We start from the raw sequence: 22,964 nt of genomic DNA on the forward strand, positions 1-22,964 counted from the left end.
TTTTTTTACTGAAAATGTCGCTGAAGTATTATGTTGTAGACCTGGTTTTGTTAGTTATTTTCATTGGATGGATATTGAGAAATTTCTAGAACTCTCCCCATTTGCCATTACATTTCAGTTGACTGCTTGTGACTGTTTCTTCTCATTCCAAATGTTCTAGATTTTGTCACAAATCCTAAACAAGTGATAACCTCCTACTTTTAACCCATATCTCTCAATGCATTATATCTTAACCTCCTCACTCACAATACTTACCCCAAAAGCAAACTTGAATGCTTAGCCACTAATCCTTAAAATATGTTGAAGGCCAAAAAAAGCAGATACAAATTTTACAATGTTCCCAAAGTTTTTCCATAATGTCAAAAAGTGTTTACATTTTCTTTTTTTATTTTAATTTGTATTTTAATCATGTTGTTGATTGTATTTCAATCTTAATCATGTTGGGTGATTTTATTTTTATTTTGATCTTGCATTTTATTGTAATCATGTTGGGTGATCTAACTAGAAAGGTGTAACCACAGACATTTTATTTTCCTAAGGTCACAACACTAACTCAGTTCTAGCATGCTGTTCCTGCTAATACTGTACATATTACTTTGTCATGTTCCACTGAGCTAATGCTGTAAAACTATTCCATTCAGCCACCACTGCACTATGTACTCTACATCTCCATAGAAGTTCAATCCAAGGGTCTCCTGGATTGCACGACACATCCTGAACCAACTTACAAAATGCTAAGGGGAAACTAGAAATGCAATCCTGGTTTACATCAAATTTATATTTTTTGAGAGTTCATTTCTGCTTTAACCCATCACCACCTTGACCATATTCATACACCGGCAACCTCCAGCTGGAGATCTCTGCATGTCCATTGGCACCTTCTGGCTGGTGAACTCGGACGGATGGGTATAGTATCTGAACTGGATGGATTGTTACTTTCTGTGAGAAGCTTTGCTTTTATTAATGTTGTGGATGGCTTTTTAATCAATTAAACGGAGAGTACAACTTGCGGTGTGTTGTGGATATTACGAGTGTGGTGGGAGGGGAGAAAAGGAAGCCAAAATGTAATTTATTTGTGGGACCATTCCCATATGATGCCTGAACATTGAAGTGGAAGATTTAACTATTAATTCACCAGAAAGCACTGCTGAATCAACTGTAATATAAAGAGGTCTCCTTTGGAGGTGAAACCCTGGGCTGGCAGGTGGTGTCAGAGGTGGCACATAGTTTTGAAAAGCATGGCACATCCAGCACTGTATGAGGAGTGGCACGTGTGTTGTTAATTATGTTGGATTTATGGGATTGCACATTATTTACCTGTTTTTGTTTATTAATTTCCAAGAAGTTTTTTTGTGCACAAGGGCTATTTATGAAATTAATTTTTTGGGGCTACATCTATTTTAAATGGGGAGGCATGTTTTTTGATTACATGTATCCAATACATAATATATATCACAGATTTTTTTGAAAAGTGCTGAACATTTTGTTTGGTATTTTTTTTTGTCAGGAATGTGAACCACTTTTTTAGTCTTGGTTGGCTATATTTATTTGCTTTTGCGTCACATTTTTTAGTTTTTTTTTTTATTATTAATTTTATTATATTGGTTGCATGGTCAGTAGTTGGTTTTAATTTTATTTTTACTAAGCAATACTACTTTAATTTCCTTAGCTCTCAAATCAGCAGCACTAAGACCTTACAGTACTTAGATCATGGTACCAAAATAAAATTTGTTATTTTTGAATTTTAAATGGACAATTTATTCACAACAGATATTTTATCTAATGAATGGCAATCATTGAATCACTCACTAGCACTCTTTGTTATCCATCTGGACAATCTTTCCACATGTGAATTATTTGGTTCTTCCTCTTGTAACTACCATTAGGATGGTTTTCCACTCTCAATTTTATTATTATTATTATTATTATTATTATTATTAATAATTTTTGTATTATTATCGTTATTATTATTTCATTATATTACAATATAGGACCCGCCACTTTGCACCTATAACTAAAATACCAAGCAAAAGTTGAATTGTCTTATAGTTCAAAATCAAAAGAGAAATGAAAAATAACCTATGAATCAAAAACACATTTAAAACTGTAAAACCAATTTCCAAATATTTGTTTTGATTCTAGATTTTAAAAGCTAAGATGGAATCTGGTTTTCAACAATTTTCAGGCACTCAGAACAAGTCTTCTGTCAGTAAAGTTTTCATTGTTGGGTTCAAAATTCCCTTTAACTACAGACTTTTGCTCTTCAACGTGTTCTTAATTATCTACATCCTGACTTTAGCATGCAATCTCCTGATCATCTTGCTGATGCTCTTCTCTGAACTTTCAAGTTCACCCATGTATGTGTTCCTCTCAAATCTTTCACTGTCTGAGGTCTTGTTCACCAGCAGCATTGCTCCCCCCATGCTCCATGTAATACATAGAGATGGTGCTACGTTTCCTCTTGTTGGCTGTTTCATACAGTTTTTCTTATGTGGGTCATTTGCTGGGACAGAGAGTTTTCTTCTCTCTGTAATGTCCTATGACAGATTTTTGGCCATCTGTAAACCTCTCAATTACAGGCTAATTATGAATCCCAGGTTGTGTCTTTCTCTGATTCTTGTCTGCTGGACTTCGGCATTTTTGATTATATCCATCTCTTTAACTTTCCTAAAAACTTTGAACTTTTGTAGCTCAAATATCATTGACCATTTCTTCTGTGACTTTAGTCCTTTACTGAAGCTGTCTTGTTCTGACACTTCCATTGTTGAAATGGTTGTATCTTTGCTTTCATCATCAGCAACCATGTTGCCGTTCCTCACAATTGTAGCTTCTTATGGGTTTATCATCCAAGCAATCACCAGGATTTCTTCAGCAAAGGGGAAAAAGAAAGCTTTCTCCACCTGCAGTTCCCACCTGGGAGTGGTCTCCACCTTTTATGCCACCATGATTATGGCCTATGTGGTTCCACCTGGACATTTATTGGTTGCAAACAAAGTCCTATCTTTGCTCTATACAGTGATCACCCCTCTATTGAATCCTTTCATTTATACCCTGAGGAATGAAGAGATCAAGGCAGCAATAAAGCAAACTCTGACATTTATAAGGAGAATCTAATGTTCAAAATGTTTACTTTTTGTTGTGGTCCAAAAAAGGAAAAAGAAACACAGTGCCGAATGGATGTTCCTAAAAAACGTATTTATTATATTTATTTATTTATTTTTATTTACAACATATATATTTTTAAATAATATGTTCAAAATACACAATATACCGTATTTATCGGCGTATAACACGTGTCGGCATATAACGCACACCCCAGTATAAGAGGGAAGTTTCAAGAAAAAAATAAGCCACTTTGAAGAAAAATAATGGTCAGTGAGCATCAATGCAGCCTGATTAGTGCCCATTTGCAGGCTCAATTCAGCCTAATCTGTGCCAATCTGCAGCTTCAGTGCAGCCTGTTCTGTGCCCATCTGCAGCCTGATCTGTGCCCATCTGCAGCCTGATCTGTGCCCATCTGCAGCATGATCTGTGCCCATCTGCAGCCTGATCTGTGCCCATCTGAAGTCTGATCTGTGCCCATCTGCAGCTTCAGTGCAGCCTGTTCTGTGCCCATCTGCAGCCTGATCTGTGCCCATCTGCAGCCTGATCTGTGCCCATCTGCAGCATGATCTGTGCCCATCTGCAGCCTGATCTGTGCCCATCTGAAGTCTGATCTGTGCCCACCTGCAGCTTCAGTGCAGCCTGATCTGTGCCCATCTGCAGCCTGATATGTGCCCATCTGCAGCCTGATATGTGCCCATCTGCAGCCTGATATGTGCCCATCTGCAGCTTCAGTGCAGCCTGATCTGTGCCCATCTGCAGCCTGATCTGTGCCCATCTGAAGTCTGATCTGTGCCCATCTGCAGCTTCAGTGAAGCCTGTTCTGTGCCCATCTGCAGCCTGATCTGTGCCCATCTGCAGCCTGATCTGTGCCCATCTGCAGCCTGATCTGTGCCCATCTACAGCCTGATCTGTGCCCATCTCCCTCAACAATGTAGCTCACCATCTCTTGCAGGAAATCACTGAGCCATCACCTGTTTACTTGGGTCTCAGTCGGCAGTCACATACACAGTCCCGCCTCCGCCATCGGCATTGGACCAGCTTCTGTGATAGACAAAACACTGGTCCAATGCCGGCGGTGGAGGCGGGACTGTGTGCGTGGCGTGCGAACTGAGTTAGAGCCGAGCAGAGAGCCGAGTGGAGAGGCTTGGTGAATTCCGGCGGCACTCATCCCCCTCCTTCCTCACTGAGGTACGCTGTCGGCGTATAACGCGCACCCACTATTTTTAGGGGAAAAGTGTGTGTTATACGCCAATAAATACGGTAATAACTATGTGTTTATATAGAATGGCAAAAACATCTAATCTTACTGAATTGCTCTACAACCACTGACTCCACTTATTGACAAAACTATTGAACTGGTTTGATTGGTATCTTTCTGTTTCATTGGTTACTGCTGTTTTTTTTAAGCAAGCTCTTCCAGCCTTGATTTTACTCTCTGTGGTGAACACTTTGTTTATGATGCTGTCAGGTTATGTCCGACTCTTGTGGGTACATGCACCAAGAATTCCACCATCTCCAGGTTTCCCTGCCTATTCAAGATGCTTTGGTGCCCTACAGTTTAATGTCATAGTCGGCACATGTCTGCTTATCAGTTTTTTTTCATGCTGGCTTTGCTCTTGTCATCTTGAGAAACAATGTTGTTTTTTTGGATGTTAATACTTTACTGAGAAAACTCTTATTATTTATTTTATGTTTTGCTGACAGTGACATCTTGAATCAAATGTGTTTCTAGAAGGTTCTCTTGTATCTGTGCTTTTTGTTTTATGGTTATTTTTACAGTGGGTGGTGCTTGCACTATTGGGGAGTGGGTCAAATATTGAGTTTAATGGTATATTAAATACTGATGTTTGTTTTGCGAGTTACCTTGAAAATAGATGGAGTGCAATGAAAAGTCAGACACTCATTAACCACTTCAGCCCCGGAAGATTTGGCTGCTCAATGACCAGGCCATTTTTTGTGATACTGCACTGTGTCGCTTTAACTGACAATTGTGCGGCCGTTTAACGATATACCCAAACAAAATTGATGTCTTTTTTTTCCCCACAAATGGAGCTTTCTTTTGGTGGTATTTGATCACCTCTGCGTTTTTTATTTTTTGCGCTATAAACAAAAGAAGAATGACAATTTTGAAAAAAAAACACAATATTTATTACTTTTTGCTATAATAAATATCCCACATTTAAAAAAAAAAATGTCCTCAGTTTCAGCCAATATATATTCTTCTACATATTTTTTGCAAAAAAATCGCAATAAATGTCTATTGATTGGTTTGTGCAAACGTTATGGTCTCTACAAAATAGGGGATAGATTTATGGCATTTTTATTATTATTTATTTTTTTTACTAGTAATGACGGCGATCTGTGATTTTTATCATGACTGAGACATTATGGTGGACACATTGGACACTTTTGACACATTTTTAGGACCATTGACAATTATACAGTGATCCGTGCTATAAAAAATGCACTGATTACTGTATAAATGTCACTGGCAGGGAAGGGGTTAACACTAGGGGGCGATCAAGGGGTTAACTGTGTTCCCTCAGTGTGATAACTGAAGGGGGGATGGGACTGTCTAGGGGAGATGACAGATCGCTGTTCATACTTTGTATGAACACACAATCAGTCTCTTCTCCCCTGAAAAAAATGGGATCTGTGTGTTTACACACACAGATCCCGGTTCTTGCTCTGTCACAATCGATCGCTCTGGCGGCGAGCCGTGGTCATGCGCACCTCTGGTGGTGCACACAACCTTAGTGGCCTCAATGGGAAGTGAAATAAGGTAACGTTGATTTGCCCAGCCAAGCCAACCTGCCGCAGTAAAACTGTGGCGGCTCGTCGGCAAGTGGTTAAAGAGGAACTACTCTGTGTATTGGTCCCCCCCCGCGTGTTACCATTATGCAAGATTTGCTAAAGGGCTCTGACCAGTCCTCAGGTCCTTGTAAAGCCCTTCAGCTCATCTACACATATTATTTGTAAAAAGAACTCAAACACAGGGAACATCACTGTAATAGCAAAAGAACTATGATAATAAACAGATAAAAACATATAAAGTGAACAAGTGCTTATATCAGTCCAATATATAAAAAGTCTAAATATAATAAAAGTGCTCTGTGCCACCCCAGAACACAATAAACTTGTGGATTGTAATTGCTCAGATGAAGCATGTGCATGCGCAGATATTCAGAAGAAGCATGTGTATGCGCAGATGGTCAGAAGAAGCATGTGTATGCGCAGGAGTTCAGAAGAAGAATGAGCATGTGCAGATGTTCAGAAGAAGTATGTGCAGATGTTCAGTAGACATGTGCACACTGAAATATTTTGTTTCGTAATTTCGTTTTCGTCCGAAAAATAAATTTATTTAGTTACTCCCAAAATTTGTTTTTATTTATTTCGTTTTTTGTTAAAAAATTGCATTCGTCCGAAAATCCAAATTAATCGAATCTGTCATTGAAGGCTTATGATGTCTGTCGAATGTTCAAAGAAGATTTGATGGAGCAGCTAAACTGTACTACGCCGTATAGTTTACCTGCTCCGTCGAATCTTCTTAGAACTTTCAACAGACACCATAAGCCAAAGTACGTGTGTACTTAGTTCTAGCTATTTTACTGCTCCTCCTCTTTGGTTACAATCAGCCAATAACATTCATCATCATCATTATTTTTATTTATCTTTTCTCCCCTACGTCAAATCTTTTCTCCCCTACGTCAAATCTTTTCTCCCCTACGTCGAATCTTTTCTCTCTATGTAGAATAATCTTGGACTAATAGAGTTAAGGTTAGGCACATTCGACCACAGGTTTGATGGACACAGATTGTTATGCCGCGTACACACGGTCGGACTTTCCGGCATACTTGGTCCGGCGGACCAGAGTGTGCCGGACAATCCGCCCGTGTGTAGGCGCCGGCGGACTTTTCCGGCGGACTTTTTCCCAAAAGCCCGCCGGACCTAGATTTGAAGAAAGTTTTAAATCTTTCCGCCGGACTCAGTTTCGGGCGGAAAGTCCGCTCGTGTGTGTGCTGGTCCGACGGAAAGCCCGCTCGTGTGTATGCTGGTCCGACGGACCAGATACGACACGAGGGCAGGGTATTGCATCTCGCGCTCGCTGCAATAGGAAAAACACATTTTCCTATTGCGGCGAGCGCGGGGCATACCAGGCCCTTAGGTCTGGTATGGATTATAAAGGGAACCCCCTACGCCGAAAAAACGGCGTGGGGTCCCCCCTAAAATCCATACCAGACCCCGATCCGAGCACGCAGCCTGGCCGGTCAGGAAAGGGGGTGGGGACGAGCGAGCGCCCCCCCCCTCCTGAACCGTACCAGGCCGCATGCCCTCAACATGGGGGGTGGGTGCTTTGGGGGAGGGGGGCGCCCTGCGGGGCCCCCCACCCCAAAGCACCTTGTCCCCATGTTGATGAGGACAAGGGCCTCTTCCCGACAACCCTGGCCGTTGGTTGTTGGGGTCTGCGGGCGGGGGCTTATCGGAATCTGGGAGCCCCTTTAATAAGGGGGCCCCCAGATCCCGGCCCCCCACCCTATGTGAATGAGTATGGGGTACATGGTACCCCTACCCATTCACCTAGGGAAAAAGTGTAAGTAATAAAACACACTACACAGGTTTTTAAAATAGTTTATTAAACAGCTCCGGGGGGGATCTTCCTCCGGCTTCGGGGGTCCCTCCGCTTCATCTTCTCCCGGCGTCCGGTTGGTTCTTCTCCCGGTGTTCCAGTTCTTCGGCCGGCTCCTCTGCTGTCTTCAGGTAGCTCTCTTGCCAGCAGAGGTCCGGACTCCTGGGCTTCTGGGCTTCTGGGCTTCTGGGCTTCTTCTCTTCTCTTCTCTTCTCCAGATGTTGACACGACGCTCTCTCCGGCTGGACTACTCTCTGAGGGCTCCGTTGTGACTTATATAGGCGGAGACCCCGCCCCCTTTTGATGTCACAGTCCCAGCATGCCCAGGGACTGTGACATCAAAAGGGGGCGGGGTCTCCGCCTATATAAGTCACAACGCAGCCCTCGGAGAGCAGTCCAGCCGGAGAGAGCGTCGTGTCAACATCTGGAGAAGAGAAGAGAAGAGAAGAAGCCCAGAAGCCCAGAAGCCCAGGAGTCCGGACCTCTGCTGGCAAGAGAGCTACCTGAAGACAGCAGAGGAGCCGGCCGAAGAACTGGAACACCGGGAGAAGAACCAACCGGACGCCGGGAGAAGATGAAGCGGAGGGACCCCCGAAGCCGGAGGAAGATCCCCCCCCGGAGCTGTTTAATAAACTATTTTAAAAACCTGTGTAGTGTGTTTTATTACTTACACTTTTTCACTAGGTGAATGGGTAGGGGTACCATGTACCCCATACTCATTCACATAGGGTGGGGGGCCGGGATCTGGGGGCCCCCTTATTAAAGGGGCTCCCAGATTCCGATAAGCCCCCGCCCGCAGACCCCGACAACCAACGGCCAGGGTTGTCGGGAAGAGGCCCTTGTCCTCATCAACATGGGGACAAGGTGCTTTGGGGTGGGGGGCCCCGCAGGGCGCCCCCCTCCCCCAAAGCACCCACCCCCCATGTTGAGGGCATGCGGCCTGGTACGGTTCAGGAGGGAGGGGGGCGCTCACTCGTCCCCACCCCCTTTCCTGACCGGCCAGGCTGCGTGCTCTGATCGGGGTCTGGTATGGATTTTAGGGGGGACCCCACGCCGTTTTTTCGGCGTAGGGGGTTCCCTTTATAATCCATACCAGACCTAAGGGCCTGGTATGCCCCGCGACGGGGCTCGCAAGGTGTCAATCTCGCCGATAAAAGCGGCAAGATTGACATCCTTTTCTAGTCCCGTCGCACCTGAGTCACGTTCAAAATGAACGGACTTGTCCGTGTGTGGGCAAGTCCGTTCATTCTGAAAGTCCGCCGTAACTCCGGCGAAAGTCCGTCGGAAAGACGGGCGGACTTAGCCTGCCGGAAAGTCCGGTCGTGTGTGGGCAAGTCCGTCCGTTTTAAAGTCCGGCGCACCTGGCGGACAAAGTCCGTCGGAAAGTGTGCTGGACCAAGTAGGATAGAAAGTCCGACCGTGTGTACGCGGCATTATTGTCAGAGTCATGTCGAATCTCCTATCTATATTGAACTGTTGTAGCGACGAAAACGAAAATAAAGCATTTGTTTATGTCGGATCTTTCGTTTTTCAGGTTTTGCACTTTCGTTTTCGTTTGTTGAAACGATAACGAAAATACCTGAAATTCGGACGAAAATGCATTTGGACGAAAACTAATGCACATGTCTAATGTTCAGAAGAAGCATGCACACATGCAGATGTACAGAAGAAACATGTGCAGAGGTTCAGAAGAAGTATGTGCAGATGTTCAGAAGAAGTATGTGCAGATGTTCAGAAGAAGTATGTGCAGAGGTTCAGAAGAAGCATGTGCAGATGTTCAGAAGAAGTATGTGCAGATGTTCAGAAGAAGTATGTGCAGAGGTTCAGAAGAAGTATGTGCAGATGTTCAGAAGAAGTATGTGCAGAGGTTCAGAAGAAGTATGTGCAGAGGTTCAGAAGAAGTATGTGCAGATGTTCAGAAGAAGTATGTGCAGATGTTCAGAAGAAACATGCACATGTACATAGGTTCAGAAGAAACTTGTGCATGTGTAGATGTACCACAGGGTTTATAGAACCCAAGGTCCTGTGGCACATTTGTGCATCTGCAGTAGGGCGGGCCACACAATTATCATCCTCACCTAATTAACTTTTTTGCAGCGCAAATAATTGTAAAAAAAATACATAAAAAGTATCTCCAGTTGTGAAGGGGGGGGGGGGGGGCGACAACATGACATCTACTTAAAGAGGAGTTCCACCCAGGGGCTCCATTAAAAAAAAAAAAATTAAAAGTCAGCAGCTACAAATACTGCAGCTGCTGACTTTTAATAGGACACTTACCTGTCCCAGGGTCCAGCGATGAGGGGGATCGAAGCCCCGCTCGTCCCCCCCTCCGCTCATCGGCGCCGGCATTTCAACTGTGGGCGCCGGGCTGTGGCTTCACAGCCTGGCACCCACTGCACATGCGCGAGCGGCGCCATGCGCCGTGATTGGCCGCTCAATCACCTGGGACCTGTAATGGGTCCCAGATGATTGACAGGAGGGAGGGAGCAGAGCCGAGCCCTTCCTGTGCCTGGGGGGAAGTGATGTCACCAGCCCAGGCAAAGGAAGAGGCAGACTACGAGGGACCACCTAGCAACAGGCATTTAGAGGTAAGTAAAAAAAAAAAAAAATATTCAAATTTTGCAAATTTTGCCTGCAATTTTTCAGGTATTTTTGTTTTTTTGGGTGGAACCCCACTTTAAGGGTGATTGTCTGCTTTAAACTTGCTTAAATGTATACCGCTTCTCCTTTCAATCCCTGCAAATGCTCCTACTATGTATGTGTAATACAGTGACTTTGTATGTATATAAAATGGTAAAATAAAATAATAAAAGGATAAAAATGTAAACTTCCTCACATTCTTTTTTGTATTCAGTTTATTTTTCCCATATATTACAGGTTTTGTTAAATACATCTACTGTTGTATAATATGCCCCATTTTCAATAACCCATATCTAGTTCACTTAAAGTTCACTTTAGTTAACGTGATAATAAACTCACTTTGATTTTTATCTACAGGTAAGCTTATAATAAAGTAGGTAAAATTAATATATCCTAAAAGTGCATCATTTAGGAGACATTCCCTCTCTCCATTACTTTTCTCTTGTGAGTGGGGATAGAGACATATCTTTATTTCAGAAAGGCATTCGATACAGTTCCACATAATGATCTAATACTACAAAAATACTACCCCTGAATAAGTCCTCTCTATATTCCTAACTTAGCTTTCATTTACCCTCTCCCAGGATCTTCTGCCATAGACTAGCTCTCATCCATCACTTCTCATATAGAATATGAGCAGCGATCCTGCACAGCTATTTGCCTTATAAATACCTTACAGGGTAAGTCCCTTTTCAGTACTACCTCTTACCCCCCCAAAAAAACGCTGTTTTTTCTTCAGGTCTTACAGTTCACTTCTTACCTTCCCCTACTTTGTTGATTTTTTCAGATTAGTATTCATCACCCTGCCAGTCAGCTAAGCTTGTCTCCCAATTCCTCTCCAGGTGATTTGGTCTCATCATATAATCTGTTTTTAAAGCGTAAGTTTTTTTTTGAGGCCTTGTGGTCCTATTTATTCTACGTACGGTCATTGACCCCGCGTATATCCTGGACAATTGTGTCTTTTACACACATCTCTAGCTCGCATAGTCTTTACATTTTCCTAACCTATTATATATTTGATTGCCAGGTCTTATATATGCCCCCTGCAGACATTGATACGGTGTGGCTCTGTCTCTCCTCGGCTGGGGTTCCTCTGTTGGGCCTCCCCTGGGTGTCTGGCTTTCAGGTATGTTCTTGGTCCTAGGGCTCTGTCATGGGCCTCCCTCTTGTGAATCAGTCCAGTCATATACCCTTATATATATCAGCATTTGTACCAGTGTATATCTCGAAGTTTATTTTTCTGTTTGCTTACAGTATGTTTTTTGTATTTCTACGCATAGATTCTTATATATTCAAACTAGCTCTTATCATTCCTTGAGGAAGCCAATGCTTTGGCAAAACATGTAGGAAACTGAGCTCTCGTTTGAAGGCCGCCCACCTTCCGTCCACCTTACTGCACTTTGGTCATGTATTTTATATATGTTAATCTCAGCTAATGATTTTATTGTTTCCTGTATGTATCAAATTCTGAATTTTGTGAAATAAAGTATTTTTGTATTTTTACATTTGCTATTCTATCTCTTTACCTTTGCTTTCTCTGGCACTGTGATAATCCCTTGTCCTCCTCTTCTGATTTAGATCTAATACTACAGTTCTACAAGCTAGGACTTAACCCTTGGGTGGTTCAGTGGATATGCAATTGGCTAAAAGATAGATACCAGAGTGTGGCTGTAAATGGGGTTCACTCACAACAGAGGCCAGTCACTAGTGGGGTACCACAAGGCTCTGTACTGGGTCCTGTTCTATTTAATCTATATGGAAGTGATATAGCTAATGGTTTGTTGGGCAAGGTATGTATTTTTGCTGATGATACAAAGGTGTGTAGTAGTGTTGATATCCCTGGAGGTGTCTGTAACATGGAACATAATTTGCCATTGCTGGAAGATTGGTCAAAGCAGTGGAAACTGGTGACAGTGGAACAGGTGAGCAAGATGGTGGCATGTGAGCAGCAGGCAGGAACAGGCTGGCACTGGTGACAGCTGACAGTAGCAGATAGGTGATGAGAAGGCACTGACAGATGCTTGCAGCGGGAAGTCTATCAGCAGATTGAACAGTAGTGGACTCAGGCAAGCCGAGTCAGATACTGGTAGTCAGATCAGGTACAGGTGTTTAGACAAGAGAATAGTCAGGGTACAGGCCAGAGTAAAAGATCAGCAGTGCAGGAAAAATGAGAGCAGGTAAAAGGGGAGGTCAGAAGACAAGCCAGGGCCACTGCAGGCAGAGATCAAGGTATGGTCAAGACAAGCCAGGTCAGTAACTGGAATCAGATGCAGAGTAAGAGAATGTAGGTTGCATGGGAATGCTGTAGATGAGGCAGCACTGGAGCAGAGCACTGGCTCAGTTTAAATAGCCTGTTTGACGCCATCATCTGTGACAGATGCATGTGTGTGCGTGCCTGAGCATGTTCACATTTCCTAAGTGCATGCGTAGGGCAGTGAACAGCCCTATGACTGCTCACAGGAATCCACCAAGAGGGGCCATGTTGCTTACTGGCACGTCCTTCCTGACAAGTGGTCACTAAAGAGCCAAGAAATGCATTAATAGTGTTTTAACCTGTTCAATAAAAACTGACCAATAACCTGTTCAATAAAAACTCTGTCAACAAAAACTAACCATCCACTTGAAAGCACCTTTTTTTATTGAATGGGTGCCTCTGCTGACCACACACAGATTCCTTTTTGGAGACTTGTCTTTTCTATCACCGTTCACTGGATCTAATTGCAACCTAATGCAATGCAATAATTTCTAGGAAACCTTGATGAGTATTGAATTCAACCACCCACACTCTGCATGAGGCAGTCATATTCTTCACATGTACTAAAATAGTTTGCTTGACCCTAGGACAGGTTCCCAGCAACCTTATGAATGTTGCTTTCTACACTTTTTGCCATACTTTTTACATACGTACAAATGAATACTACCCTTAGAATGATCTCTCTCGTGGCTTTTTAGCCCTTTTTTTCTCCTTGTCTTTGCTTATCTGGAGCACTGACTCATTCTTATGATGATGGCCTTCAACAGCTACATGGCCATCTGTTGTCCTTTAAGATACAGTACATATCTGTTATGAACACAAAGCTGAGTTATAAGTTGACCACTGGTTCATTAATGGTTTGATCTCTGGTGTCTTTTGGCCAGACCTGCCTCATCTTTAGCTTACCAAATTGTAATTCTAATTACATTGTTCATTTCTTTGGTGACATTGCTCTTCTGTTGACTTTGGCCTACACAGAAATGTTCAACAATAAACTCTCGGTCTTCATTGGATGTATCTGTGAGGGGTTTCTTCCTCTTCTGGTTATTCTCTGTACTTACATAAACATCTTGTAGTCTATACTGCTCATACTCTCTATGGAAGGTCAACATAAGGCTCTTTCTCCTTGTGTTTCCCACCTTGTGTTTGTAGTTCTTTGCTATGATACTATCACGTTTATGTATCTGTAGGGCGGTTCTTCCACTTCTGGTTATTCTCTGTGCTTACATAAATATCTTGTATTCTATATTCCTTATACAATCTATGGAAGGCTGGCTCATGGCTCTTTTTCTTTAAGGTCCCCACCTTGTATCTGTAGTTCTTTTCTATGGTACTCCATGTACAGTACCTTGAAAAAGTATTCATACCCCTTGAAATTTTCCAAATTTTTTCATGTTACAATCAAAAACGTAAATGTATTTTATTGGGATTTGATGTGATAGATCAACACAAAGTGGCACATAAATGTGAAGTAGAAGGAAAATGATAAATGGTTTTTAAAGTTTTTTTTACAAATAAATATGTGAAAAGTATGGGGGGCATTTGTATTCAGCCCCCCTTACTCTGATACCCCTAACTAAAATCTAGTAGAACCAATTTGCCTTCAGAAGTCACCAAATTAGTAAATAGAGTCCACCTGTGAGTAGTGTAATCTCAGTATAAACGTAGCAGTTCTATGAAGCCCTCAGAGGTTTGTTAGAGAACCTTAGTGAACAAACAGCATCATGAAGGCCAAGTAACACACCAGACAGGTCAGGGATAAAGTTGTGGAGAAGTTTAAAGCAGGGTTAGGTTTTAAAAAAATAGCCCAAGCTTTGAACATCTCACGGAGCACTGTTCAATCATTCGAAAATGGAAAAGAGTATGGCACAACTGCAAACCTACCAAGACATGGCCGTTCTACTAAACTGGAAGGCCAGACAAGGAGAGCATTCATCAGAGAAGCAGCCAATAGGTCCATGGTAACTCTGGAGGAGCTGCAGAGATCCACAGCTCAGGTGGGAGAATCTGTCCACAGGAAAACTATTAGTAGTGCTCTCCACAAATCTGCCCTTTATGGGAGAGTGGCAAAAAGGAAGTCATTGTTGAAAAAGTCCCATTTGAAGTTTGCGAGAAGAAATGTGGGGGACACAGCAAACATGTGAAAGGAGATGCTTTGGTCCAATGAGAATAAAATGTAACTTTTGGCCTAAAAGCAAAATGCTATGTGTGGTAGAAAACTAAGACTGCACATCACCCTGAACACACCATCCCCACCGTGAAACATGGTGGTGGCAGCATCATGTGGTGGGGATGCTTTTCTTCTTTTCTTTAGCAGGGACAGGGAAGCTGGTCAGAGTTGATGGGAAGATGGATGGAGCCATATACAGGACAATCTTAGAAGAAGCCCTGTAATGCCCCGTACACACACAATAGGAAATTCCCCCCAAAAGATTGAGAGCAGGTTCTCTATTTTCGGTCAGAAAAAGTTCAGATCGGAAATTCCAATCATCTGTAGCAATTCCGACACACAAAATTTTTACGCATGCTTGGAAACAATTCGACGCATGCTTGGAAGCATTGCACTTCATTTTCTCGGGTTGTCGTAGTGTTGTACGTCACCGCGTTCTTTATGGTCGAAAGTTCAGAGAACTTTTGTGTGACCGTGTGTATGCAAGCCAAGCTTGAGCGGAATTCCGTCGGAAAAACCATCCAAGTTTTTTTCTGACAGAGAATCCGCTAGTGTGTATGGGGCATTAGAGTCTGCAAAAGACTTGGGACTGGGGCGGAGGTTCACCTTCCAGCAGGACAACGACCCGAAACATCCAGCCAGAGCTACAATGGAATTGTTTGTTGATGTGCATGGGCATATTCATGTGTTAGAATGGCCCAGTCACAGTCCAGACCCAAATCCAATTGAGATTCTGTAGCAAGACTTGAAAATTGCTGCTCACAGATGTTCTCCATCCAATCTGACAGAGCTTGAGTTATTTTGCAAAGAAGAATGGGCAGAAATGTCCCTCTCTAGATGTGCAAAGCTGGTAGAGACATCCCCAAAAAGACTTGCAGCTGTAATTGCAGCGAAAGGGGGTTCTACAAAGTATTGATTCCGAATACAAATGCACGCCACACTTTTCTTATATTTATTTGTAAAAAAAAGTGAAAACTATATATATAGAAATATATAGATAATATAGATCTATCTATATATATTATATATATATATATATATATATATATATATATATATATATATATATATATAGATATATATATATATATATATATATATATATATATATATAGATAGATCTCTATATATATAGATAGATCTATATATATAGATCTATCTATATATATAGATCTATCTATATATATATATATATATATATATATATTTAATTATTTATTATCACTGTATAAAGATGCTAGGTTTACTATTTCTATTTCTTTTCTTATAAGATGAATTTTCTTTACCCAGGGAATCGATGATTTCTCTCTACTAATTTAGAGAAACTATTCTGTGTATCTGAGGGACGGCAAGCTGCGAAATACACAGAGGACATTTATATTTGGTGGGACCAATTTACTCCAAATCCCTTACTTACATCATAGAAAATATATTAGCTCCGTGGTTCGAGGACTGGCAGTCTGCTCTATAAATTGGCCATTATCTGCATAACAAAATATTTTTTTTCTGCTCACTGGAGAATTACATCTGTTTTCTTTGATTTAATATTTTCATTTTTTCTCAGTTCAATTTCTTAAATTTTTCTACTCTATTGAAAGAAAATCTAATCAGGTACATTAGTACTCTATCATTGGCTAGTCTAGAATATGTTCCTCTGTACAGGGCTGTCCACACTTCTCTATATTGGGTCATATTAAAGGTTTAATTAAGTAGCGAAAAATAAATAGGAATAACAAATAAAAAATATTTTAAAAACCTATTTATTCAAAGCTGATTTTTTTTTCGATTTTTACCATATAAAAAAATTATTTGGGCCTAGGTTAGCCAAGTTTATTTTGCTATTCTTTATAATTCTATTATCATGAGATTATGGAATAAGTGGGTGATGCATAGATATCAAATTAATCTTGACTTTATTTCACTGTGTGTAAATACTGTATCTGCTGTCTTAATATAATAAAAATGTCATAATAAATGTTTTGCCTTTTTTCATGATAAATATTGCTTCTAAATGATGTGCAGTTTATAAAGCTATGATGTGTATTTCTACCTGCATTCACTAACCACATTCCAAACACATTTTTGAAGACCTGCCACGTTTTTTTTTTTTTTTTTTACTGAAAATGTTACTGAAGTATTATATTGTAATCCAGGTTTTATTCATTATTTTCATTGGATGGATATTGAGAAATCTCTAGAACTCTCCCCATTTGCCATTACATATTCAGTTGACTGCTTGTGACTGTTTCTTCTCATTCCAAATGTTCTAGATTTTGTCACAAATCCTAAACAAGTCATAACCTCCTACCTTTAACCCATATCTCTTAATGCAATATATCTTAACCTCCTCACTCACAATACTTACCCCAAAAGCAAACTTGAACACTTAGCCACTAATCCTTAAAATATGTTGAAGGCCAAACATTTAAAGCAGATACAATTTTTCCAATGTTCCCAAAGTTTTTCCATAATGTCAAAAAGTGTTTACATTTTCTTTTTTTATTTTAATTTGTATTTTAATCATGTTGTTGATTGTATTTCAATCTTAATCATGTTGGGTGATTTTATTTTTATTTTGATCTTGCATTTCATTTTAATCACGTTGGGTGATCTAACTAGAAAGGTGTAACCACAGACATTTTATTTTCCTAAGGTCACAACACTAACTCTAAAGTTCTAGCATGCTGTTCCTGCTAATACTGTACATATTACTTTGTCATGTTCCACTGAGCTAATGCTGTAAAACTATTCCATTCAGCCACCACTGCACTATGTACTCTACATCTACATAGAAGTTCAATCCAAGGGTCTCCTGGATTGCACGACACATCCTGAACCAACTTACAAAATGCTAAGGGGAAACAAGAAATGCAATCCTGGTTTACATCAAATTTATATTTTTTGAGAGTTTATTTCTGCTTTAACCCATCACCACCTTGACCATATTCATACACCGGCAACCTCCAGCTGGTGATCTCTGCATGTCCATTGGCACCTTCTGGTTGGTGAACTCTGCTAGTATTGACAGTCAGCATCAGAATACCGGACGGATGGGTATAGTATCTGAGCTGGATGGATGGTTACTTTCTGTGAGAAGCTTTGTTTTTATTAATGTTGTGGATGGCTTTTTAATAAATTAAACAGAGAGTACAACTTGTGGGGTGTTGTGGATATTACAAGTGTGGTGGGAAGGAAGGAAGCCAAAATGTAATTCATTTGTGGGACCATTCCCATATGATGCCTGAACATTGTAGTGAAAGATGTAACTCTTAATTTACCAGAAAGCACTGCTGAATCAACTGTAATATAAAGAGGTCTCCATTGGAGGTGAACCCCTGGGCTGACAGGTGGTGTCAGAGGTGGCACATCGTTTTGAAAAGCATGGCACATCCAGTACTGTATGCAGAGTGGCATGTGTGTTGTTAATCATGTTGGATTTATGGGATTGCACATTATCTACTTGTTTTTGTGTACAAGGGCTTTTTATGAAATTCATTTTTTGGGGCTACATCTACTTTAAATGGAGAGGTTTGTACAGTATATAAGAGGCATGTTTTTGATCACATGTATCCAATACATAATTTATATCACAGATTATTTTTGTATAATGCTAAACATTTTGTTTGGTATTTTTTTTTGTCAGAAATGTGAACCACTTTTTTAGTCTTGGTTGGCTATACTTATTTGCTTTTGCGTCACATTTTTTTTTATTATTTATTTTTATTTTTTTATTAATTTTATTATATTGGTTGCATGGACAATAGTTGGTTTTAATTTATTTTTTACTAAGTAACACTACTTTAATTTTCTTAGCTCTTGAGTCAGAAGCACTAAGATCTTATGCCCTGTACACACGATCGGACATTGATTGGACATTCCGACAACAAAATCCATGAATTTTTTCTGACGGATGTTGGCTCAAACTTGTCTTGCATACACACGGTCGCATAAAGTTGTCGGAAAATCCAATCGATCAGTACGCGGTGACGTAAAACACGTAAATTTTATAGCCTGCTCTCAAACGTTGTGTGTCGGAAATTCCGACGGAAAAAGTCCGATGGAGCCTACACACGGTCAGAATTTCCGACAACACAATCCGATCACACTTTTTCTGTCGGAAAATCCGACCGTGTGTACAGGGCATTACAGTACTTAGATCATGGTGCCAAAATGAAATTTGCTATTTTTGAGTTTTAAATGGACAATTTATTCACAACAGATATTTTATCTAATGAATGGCAATGCATTGAATCACTCACTAGCACTCACTTTGATATCTGGACAATCTTTCCACATGTGAATTATTTGGTTCTTCGTCTTGTAACTACCATTAGGATGGTTTTCCACTCTCACTTTTATTATTATTATTATTATTATTATTGATTTTTGTATTATTATCGTTATTATTATTTCATTATATTACAATATAGGACCAACCACTGTGCACCTATAACTAAAATACCAAGCAAAAGTTGAATTGTCTTATAGTGCAAAATCAAAAGAGAAATGAAAAATAATCTTAGAATCAAAAACACATTTAAAACTGTAAAATCAATTTCCAAATATTTGTTTTGATTCTAGTTTTTAAAAGCTAAGATGGAATCTGGTTTTCAACAATTTTCAGGCACTCAGAACAAGTCTTCTGTCAGTAAAGTTTTCATTGTTGGGTTCAAAATTCCCTTTAACTACAGACTTTTGCTCTTCAACATGTTCTTAATTATCTACATTCTGACTTTAGCATGCAATCTCCTGATCATCTTGCTGATGCTCTTCTCTGAACTTTCAAGTTCACCCATGTATGTGTTCCTCTCAAATCTTTCACTGTCTGAGGTCTTGTTCACCAGCAGCATTGCTCCCCCCATGCTCCATGTAATACATAGAGATGGTGCTACGTTTCCTCTTGTTGGCTGTTTCATACAGTTTTTCTTATTTGGGTCATTTGCTGGGACAGAGAGTTTTCTTCTCTCTGTAATGTCCTATGATAGATTTTTGGCCATTTGTAAACCTCTCAATTACAGGCTAATTATGAATCCCAGGTTGTGTCTTTCTCTGATTCTTGTCTGCTGGACTTTGGCATTTTTGATTATGTCCATCTCTTTAACTTTCCTAAAAACTTTGAACTTTTGTAGCTCAAATATCATTGACCATTTCTTCTGTGACTTCAGTCCTTTACTGAAGTTGTCTTGTTCTGACACTTCCATTGTTGAAATGGTTGTATCTTTGCTTTCATCATCAGCAACCATGTTGCTGTTCCTCGCAATTGTAGCTTCTTATGGGTTTATCATCCAAGCAATCACCAGGATTTCTTCAGCAAAGGGGAAAAAGAAAGCTTTCTCCACCTGCAGTTCCCACCTGGGAGTGGTCTCCACCTATTATGCCACCATGATTATGGTCTATGTGGTTCCACCTGGACATTTATTGGTTGCAAACAAAGTCCTATCTTTGCTCTATACAGTGATCACCCCTCTATTGAATCCTTTCATTTATACCCTGAGGAATGAAGAGATCAAGGCAGCAATAAAGCAAACTCTGACATTTATAAGGAGAATCTAAATGTTCAAAATGTTAACTTTTTGTTGTGGTCCAAAAAAGGAAAAAGAAACACAGTGCCGAATGGATGTTCCTAAAAAAACTTAATATTTACTAACAAATATATATTTTTTTAAATAATATGTTCAAAATACACAATATACCGTATTTATCGGCGTATAACACGTGTCGGCATATAACGCACACCCCAATTTAAGAGGGAAGTTTCAAGAAAAAAATAAGCCACTTTGAAGCAAAATAATGGTCAGTAAGCATCAATGCAGCCTGATTAGTGCCCATTTGCAGGCTCAATTCAGCCTAATCTGTGCCCATCTGCAGCTTTAGTGCAGCCTGATCTGTGCCAATCTGAAGTCTGATCTGTGCCCATCTGCAGCCTGATCTGTGCCCATCTGCAGCCTGATATGTGCCCATCTGCAGCTTCAGTGCAGCCTGATCTGTGCCCATCTGCAGCATGATCTGTTCCCATCTGCAGCATGATCTGCGCCCATCTCCCCCAACAATGTAGCTCACCATCTCTTGCAGGAAATCACTGAGCCATCATCTGTTTACTCGGGTCTCAGTCGGCAGTCACATACACAGTTCCGCCTCTACCATCGGCATTGGACCAGCTCCTGTGATAGACAGAACACTGGTCCAATGCCGGTGGCGGAGACGCGACTGTGTGTGGTGTGCGAGCCGAGTGAGAGCCGAGTGGAGAGGAGATGACAGCTCGGTGAATTCCGGCAGCACTTGTCCCCCTCCTTCCTCACTGAGGTACGCTGTTGGCGTATAACATGCACCCACGATTTTTCCCCTATTTTTAGGGGGAAAAAGTGTTATACGCCGATAAATATGGTAATAACGTTAACTATATAATGTTTATATAGAATGGCAAAAACATCTAATCTTATTGAATTGCCCTACAACCACTGACTCCACTTATTGCCAAAACTATTGAATTGGTTTGATTGGTATCTTTCTGTTTCATTGGTTACTGGTGTTTTTTTTTCAAGCAAGCTCTTCCAGCCTTGATTTTACTCTCTGTGGCGACACTTTGTTTATGATGTTGCCAGGTTATGTCCGGCTCTTGTGGGTACATGCACCAAGAATTCCACCATCTCCAGGTTTCCCTGCCTATTTAAGATGTTCTGGTGCCCTACAGTTTACTGTCATAGTCGGCACATGTCTGCTTATCAGTTTTTTTCATGCTGGCTTTGCTCTTGTCATCTTGAGAAACAATGTTGTTGTTGTTTTTGTTTTTAGAAAAGAGGGTGAGTCCAGAATATTGCACCATCAATATCATCTCTGTCTTGTCAGGAATTGCAATAGTTCATGATGGAAGTCTTACTTTCCTTCTTCTCTATTGCTGCCATGTAACCTTATGGAAATATGGGTTGCTGAAGCTAGGCACTGAATTATAATGGAACAATGATTGGCGTATTGCCTCTATTCATACTTTGGATTTGCTGGCGCTGTTTGACCCATTTGTTCATGCAAAGGGTCATCATTTCTGGTGAGGGCAGTATGGAGGTGCAAACCACGTCTTGGAAGTGGATAATTAGCACTTTATTATGAGACACCAAACATATCACCAATGTTGCACTGAAGTTTATTGTGTTCTGGGGCGGCACAGAGCACTTTTATTCTATTTGGACTTTTTATATATTGGACTAATGTGAACACTTGTTCACTTTATATATTTTAGGCCTGCTTATTATCATAGTTCTAGTGTCATTACTGCACTGTTTCCTGTGTTGTTGTTTTTTTTTTTTTTTTACACATCGCTTTTGGGATGCTTAGGTATCTTATACCAGCAGCTGAACTAATTTTTACAAATAGTTTGAATGCAGAAGATTTTGAGAACATTTAGTTACGTTTGCACATGTGCAGGAGATTTCCTGTTAGTACGCAAAGACGGCAAAAGTTTCTGATTTCCATAATTCTTGTTTTTGCACATGCACAGATTCTCAGAAGAAACATGTGCATGTACAGATGTCCAGAAGAAGCATGTGCAGATGTTCAGAAGAAGCATGTGCATGTGCAAATGTTCAGAAGAAGCATGCGCAGATGTTCAGAAGAAGAATGTGCATGTGCAGATGTTCAGAAGAAGAATGTGCATGTGCAGATGTTCAGAAGAAGCATGTGCAGATGTTCAGAAGAAGCACGTGCAGATGTTCAGAGGAAGCATGTGCATGTGCAGATGTTCAGAACAGCATGTGCATATGTTCAAAAGAAACACGTGCAGATGTTCAGAAGAAGCATGTGCATGTTCAAATGTTCAGGCGAGACATGCAAATGTGCAGATGTTCAGAAGAAACATGCACATGTGCAGATGTTCAGAAGATACATGCACATGTGCAGATGTTCAGAAGAAGCATGTGCATGTGCAGATGTTCAGAAGAAGGATGTGCATGTGCAGATGTTCAGAAGAAGCATGTACATGTGCAGATGTTCAGAAGAAGCATGTGCATATGTTCAAAAGAAGCATGCGCATGTGCAGATGCTCAAAAGAAGCATATGCAGATGTTCAAAAGAAACATGTGCAGATGTTCAGAAGAAGCATGTGCATGTGCAGATGTTCAGGCAATACATGCAAATGTGCAGATGTTCAGAAGAAACATGCGCATGTGCAGATGTTC

General features: G+C 40.8%; 2 protein-coding genes across 2 annotated transcripts; both read left to right on the top strand.

Moving 5' to 3' along the window:
• Positions 1 to 2,157: 2,157 nt before the first annotated feature.
• On the top strand, positions 2,158 to 3,114 carry LOC141147847 (olfactory receptor 1E16-like). The gene has a single exon (XM_073635013.1). The coding sequence runs from the start codon at positions 2,158 to 2,160 to the stop codon at positions 3,112 to 3,114; it is 957 nt and encodes a 318-aa protein (XP_073491114.1).
• Positions 3,115 to 19,392: 16,278 nt separating this feature from the next.
• On the top strand, positions 19,393 to 20,349 carry LOC141147848 (olfactory receptor 11G2-like). Its single transcript, XM_073635014.1, has one exon. It carries the CDS (start codon positions 19,393 to 19,395, stop codon positions 20,347 to 20,349), a length of 957 nt encoding a protein of 318 aa, XP_073491115.1.
• Positions 20,350 to 22,964: the final 2,615 nt, after the last annotated feature.

This window comes from Aquarana catesbeiana, linkage group LG06, assembly GCF_042186555.1.
Source record: "Aquarana catesbeiana isolate 2022-GZ linkage group LG06, ASM4218655v1, whole genome shotgun sequence".
Classification (NCBI taxonomy): Eukaryota; Metazoa; Chordata; class Amphibia; order Anura; family Ranidae; genus Aquarana; species Aquarana catesbeiana.